This window comes from Carassius gibelio, chromosome B20 (assembly GCF_023724105.1).
Source record: "Carassius gibelio isolate Cgi1373 ecotype wild population from Czech Republic chromosome B20, carGib1.2-hapl.c, whole genome shotgun sequence".
Classification (NCBI taxonomy): domain Eukaryota; kingdom Metazoa; phylum Chordata; class Actinopteri; order Cypriniformes; family Cyprinidae; genus Carassius; species Carassius gibelio.
This window is the reverse complement of record NC_068415.1, coordinates 3,291,318-3,297,008: the sequence shown is the minus strand read 5'-3', so window position 1 is coordinate 3,297,008 and position 5,691 is coordinate 3,291,318. Positions and strand designations below refer to the sequence as shown.

General features: G+C 38.4%; 1 protein-coding gene across 1 annotated transcript; it reads left to right on the top strand.

The window, feature by feature from the left end:
* Positions 1-2,154: 2,154 nt before the first annotated feature.
* nkx2.4b (NK2 homeobox 4b) lies at positions 2,155-4,783 on the top strand. Its single transcript, XM_052586444.1, has 2 exons — positions 2,155-2,823; positions 3,836-4,783. Exons 1-2 carry the CDS (start codon positions 2,481-2,483, stop codon positions 4,414-4,416), a joined length of 924 nt encoding a protein of 307 aa, XP_052442404.1. The 5' UTR covers positions 2,155-2,480; the 3' UTR covers positions 4,417-4,783.
* Positions 4,784-5,691: the final 908 nt, after the last annotated feature.

Below are 5,691 nucleotides of genomic sequence, written 5' to 3'. Positions count from 1 at the left end.
TCAAGTAAAATAGTAGAAAATATACGTTTCAAAAGATTGTCTCATTTTCATTTCGTTAGATTTTTATTTGAAATCATTTAGGCTATGCCATGCACTCTATCTTTATTATAATTATTTTGAATAACAAATATGTTAAGGAAAATGACGATGAATAGCCGTTTGGAAATAATGTAGGCTACCATATTTAGTCTTGCATGTATTAAGAGCTGCAGGCCTTCAACACAGTTCGAGTCTTTATAGGTCAAACAAATCTGTTCGCGGAAACTTAGATGCATTAAAACAGTTCCAAAGGCTAATGATTTTATTAACATCCAGTCAGACCTTACCTCATTTGAAATCCCTGCAGGGGATTCTCCGTAACTTATACATTTTAATAAACGCGATTCTATTTCAAATGCAATGGCGAACTGGGGTTCCACACTGTCAGAGGCTTTCTGTCTATAACTATTAGCATCATTTCAGTCCTTCAATAACATTAATTGCGGGAGGCAGCAGAAGAAAGGCTGTTTAAGTGCTCTGTCACTTGCGTTGGACCTTTCACCTCATCACAGGCTGGAATGCGTCCTCAAGAGCGCCACGGAGCCACATGTACACCTGGAGACTCACCGTGCACAAGCCTCTGGAGGACAACAGAAAGGCGATTAAACAAAGACAAGTCGTTGTTTTCTACTTTCCGATTTGGACCTCTCAGCTACAAATATTTAACAACTGATTTATGATTTAATTACGCCCACAAAATAAACCTTTCAATGGGCTAAAGGTGTTTTTGAGATAGCAAAAGTCATGGTTTACATCTTTTAAAACATTAAAGCTAATATCCATCAATAACAAACAAAAATAACAGAGCAGGCAATAAATTCATGTGAGGTCTCGTATTTTACGCAAACGGTTAAAACGTGGTTTTGGAAGGTCTGCTAAATTGCACAAATCCAGTTTAATTCTGACGTTAAACACACCTAAAAAGAAGTCCTTTCAGGGCTGAATTTGTTTAAAAATGAAGAAAGCGTTGAGATAACCCGTGTTATTCATTTACACCATTGCGCCACGCGCCTCTGACCTTTCCAAATGTTTCGTGATATTTTATGGAAATAATGCAACAGTTTCAGGACTTGTATTTGTGGTGGCGTTTTTAAACGTGCTTTATTTTGCATTAGCCTACTACAGTTGTGGTTGAATAAATAAAATATTACCTAATTTCTTTAATTGTGCGCGCATAAAATGTAGATTAGCTACACCAAATATGCCAAATAAATAATCGTTCGTTTACAAAAAATAAATAAATAAATAAATGTGCCGATGTTAAGACCTTATCAAACAAAAACAGATGATCAGATGAATTTAAATGATCACGAGGGAATTCGAATAAACAAAATTCTGTCCCGCTGCTGAGAAGCATCCAGTTAAAAATGCTTTGCTCGGTTTTCGTCCAGACCATTTCTTATTTCACTATAGCCTACAACCATAAACAAGCACATGCTGACTGATTACCTGCTGTATTTGGGAGATTTCATTCGAACCTCTGCCTTTGACTCCTGAGAAATCCAAAACAATGAATGTATGAATTGACTATTTAGAACTTTTTCCTTCGCTTTTTTTAGTTGCAGGCTTCTCTCTGCGGACTGTGCATGGAGCTGAAGACACACGGGTGTGTTTTGAGTTTGTAGGCCATGCCCTCTGACTTTATATTCTACAGGGTAAAAGGGACCTCGATTTGCATACTGAAAAATCCCACAATTCTAGCAATAAACTTTAAATTGGCTGTTGCATTATGATCTTAAACGCGTGAATGCTTTTCTTGACCACATTTGTGTTTGAGAATGGTTTTATAACGTTTAAAATTATTTCATGTTTAAATTGAAACTATGCTTTATTTAGTTTAGTTTAGTTTATTTTTTTTTAGGTTGAATAGGAACACACTGAATTATAGTTCTGGATTGGTGCCGTCATTTCAAACCAAATAAACATGCCATCCTTGTGATTTTAGCATGAATTATCATCAAGTGAAATTGTACAACCCGAGCGTCCGATTCTGACGCATTGCATGTCAAACCGAGCTCTCAAGTTCACATAAAAAGAAATCTCCGATGTTTGGAGGAGAATTCGCCACTTATCATAATGTGAAAGCTTAGATAGATTGATGTAAAAAAGCTGACGCCACTTGGAATCTCAAAATGATACAAATTTGCTAGCGGTTCTGATGGCATTCTTTGCGTATCTTTTGCTCTGTGAGTATTTTCTTCAATTACTAGGATGTCAATGGCTCGTTTGGCTCGTCGCTCCGCCCCCCGAGTTTGTCGTAAACCCGCAGTCTGACGGGAATAAGGCAGAAATAAGAGCGTCCAGGACTCGTCCGTTTCTCCAGGACGCACACTCGGACCTCGGAGAACGCGGTTACGCACGGCGGACACTTGGCGTCTGGCGGCAGCGCGCGCATCCACGGGCTTGTGGCAGCTTCAGCAAACTCGCTCGCGGGCTGAACCATGTCCTTGAGCCCCAAACACTCAACGCCTTTCTCAGTGAGCGATATTTTGAGCCCGATCGAGGAGACCTTCAAGAAGTTTGCAGCCATGGAGAGCAGCGCGAGCCTGGCGTCTCCTCTGTACAGACAGACTCAGGTGTCTCAGGCGAACCTGCAGCAGCACAGCATGAGCCATAACACCTACCACATGCCGCACTCGCAGTTCTCGCACAGCGCCATGGGAGGATACTGTAACGGGCCTATCGGCACCATGGGAGACCTGCCGTCCTATCAGGAGAGCATGAGGACCGGCGCGACGGCCACGGCTTGGTACGGCTCGAACCCGGAGCCCAGATACCCAACAAGTGAGTCCGCTCAGCAGAATCATCCTGCATGCCTCAATAGATCAATATCCATCTAAAAACGTCATGTTATTTACAGAATTACAGAAATCGAACAGCGAAGATTTCTGTAATTCTCTCGTTTTTAAAGAAATCAATTAGCCATTTGTTTACACACTGTCGAGCTGTCATATAGAGACTTATGGAATTTGTTCTGAATATATTTATTTCTTTAAAATAAATAACAATGCAAGTCCACAGCCTACAAGTCAGAAAACTTGCGCATTTAACATGAAATAATGATATAAATTAATAGGCCAATATAGAGACCGTGAAAAATAATAGTAAATAAAACGGAGTAGCCCATTTCACTACGTTTTAGAAGAACGTACTTCATCGTTTATTTCGGCCTTTCTGCCTCAAAATTTCATGTTTCATTCAATGTTACTTTCCGTTTTCTTTCACTATTTAAGAGATTGCAATGTCCAAGTAAAAATTGTTTCTAAGTAAACCCTGCACCATTTTAGTGTTGAAAGAACTTCACTGAATTATTTTCTCTTTTCGGCTTTGGATTTAAAATAATTTTTTATTTAATTCTCATATTCATTCGATTTAATTTAGAATAGACCTAGCCTGTGTACGTTTTGTAGGCTACACTTTGTCTGTAAAAATAAAATAAAATAAAAAATAGATAATAATCAGCTATAGGCTATACATGTAGGCTACTATAATTTCTTTCTATCTTATTTGAAATTCAGTTTTATACCAAATACAACGAAAATACATTTCAGAAACACTCTTTACTCAGAAAGTATACTAGTAAATTTCACAAATAAACAGCAAGTAGCACACTGAATTTAACGTTAAATTTAAATATAAAAAAGGTTTCACTATTATTTTCTTGGAAAAAGCTTTATTTACAAATTCGTTTTATTTATTTCTAATGTGTGTGTGTGTGTGTGTTATGTTTCCAAACACTGCATAAGGTTTTGAAACTGCGCATCGATGTTAAATGTAATGTGCTTGTTCTCTGTAGTCTCCAGGTTTATGGGTCCATCGGCGGGCATGAACATGGGAACATTACCGGGCATGGATGCAAGTAAATCTATGGTGACTTTACACGCGGCGCCGCGGAGGAAGCGGCGCGTGCTCTTCTCTCAGGCGCAGGTGTACGAGCTGGAGCGCCGCTTTAAGCAGCAGAAGTATCTGTCGGCGCCGGAGAGGGAACATTTGGCCAGCATGATTCACCTGACACCGACCCAGGTCAAGATCTGGTTCCAGAATCACAGATATAAAATGAAACGCCAGGCGAAGGATAAAGCGTCGCAGCAGCAGGACAGCGGAAGCCTGTGCGCGCAGCAGTCGCCGAGGCGCGTGGCCGTGCCGGTGCTGGTTAAAGACGGTAAACCGTGTCAGAACGGCTCCAGCACGCCGACGTCGGTCCATCAGCAGGTGCAGAGCGTGCTGGGCAGTGAGACTCTAGCTTCGGCCGAGGATCTGGAGGAGATGTCGCCCAGTCCTCCTCTGATGAACAGCCTCTCTCAGACTGACGCCGCGCTCATCGAGTACACGAGCGGCATGGTGAGCTCCAACCTGCTGTACGGCAGAACGTGGTGATATTTCCGCCGGCGAGCATTTTTACCAACACAGACAATAATAACGACAATTGCATTTCCTCAAAGACCTTTTTTAAACATCATTCGTCTGATGCAGCGGTCTGCGGACCCTCACGTGATTTGTATGGATTGTAACATTAAATCATTATTGACTGAAAACCTTGGTGCGGATGAGGAGTGTGTGTGATGAAGACTAGTCTAGCGTGATGCCATTAATCCGACATCAGTTTTGTTGCTTTGTAAAATACGAGCTGTAGATGAAATGTTTTGTGTACATATCTAACACTGGACAAAGAATGCTTTCTTGAAGTCTTTTGTAAGTTTTAAAGGAAACAAAATAAATATGAGTGCTGCAAATATGAAAGAAACCACTTGAATTCAGAGTTAAATCTTTTTTGTTCCTCAATTTTTTTAGAGAGCAAACAGTGATTATAATGCATTATAGGTCTAAAATTACTATCTTAATAGAAAAAATAGAATTATAGTAATTATAACTCGGACCAAGAAAATCCTAAAAAAAAAAAAAAAAAAAAAAGTTTTAATTGAAACAATTTGAGTCTTTCTACTTCCGAATGTAACGTTTAATTATTTTACTTAATGTTTCATTTCAATTAAGGATGAAACTTTCTAGCATTTCTTAGTGAAATTTCCCCACATTTGAGCGTGCAAAAAAGCTTGTTAAAGATCTTAATTGAGGCGATTTAGATTTTAAAAACTACATATAGCAATATATTTTCGTACTTTTATGTGCTTTAAATTTTGAAAGCGATTATACTTTCTTTATCTCAATTCATATTGAAAACCACAACTGATATTAAAGCAAGCTTATTTTATATATTTTAACCTTTCATAAAATGTATTTCCTTATGAAACATTTTGTAAGAAATAGTTTGTTTCCCAAATAGTTACATTTAAATCATTTGTGTATATGGACCTTTATTTTTGCATTGCTCAATCTTATTTTACATGAATTTAACGAAAAACGTAATTAAGTAAATAAACAAATGTTTCATACATTTTAGTCCACTCTGCATTATTACCAGTTTAATCCATTAATTAATTCAAGGCTAATTTTAAACCAACTCTCAAAATGTCCATCTGCATAATTGCCAAGAAATAAGCAATGAATATTCATTTAAAGATTAAAATAGACTACAAAAACTGACTCTGCTCTCCACAGCAGTTAATAACTAGATCTGCATAAAAAATTGGGTACCTAATGAACTCCTAATAAAACACACAAACGAAGAAAAAAACAAAAAGCAAAACTCAGCAG

What these genes read in the sequence shown, in the direction of transcription:
- nkx2.4b (XM_052586444.1), top strand. Translation starts at nt 2,481, where the DNA reads ATGTCCTTGAGCCCCAAACACTCAACGCCTTTCTCAGTGAGCGATATT. An exon ending in GGAGCCCAGATACCCAACAA is followed by an intron (nt 2,824 to 3,835) that starts GTGAGTCCGCTC and finishes TGTTCTCTGTAG; the next exon opens with TCTCCAGGTTTATGGGTCCA.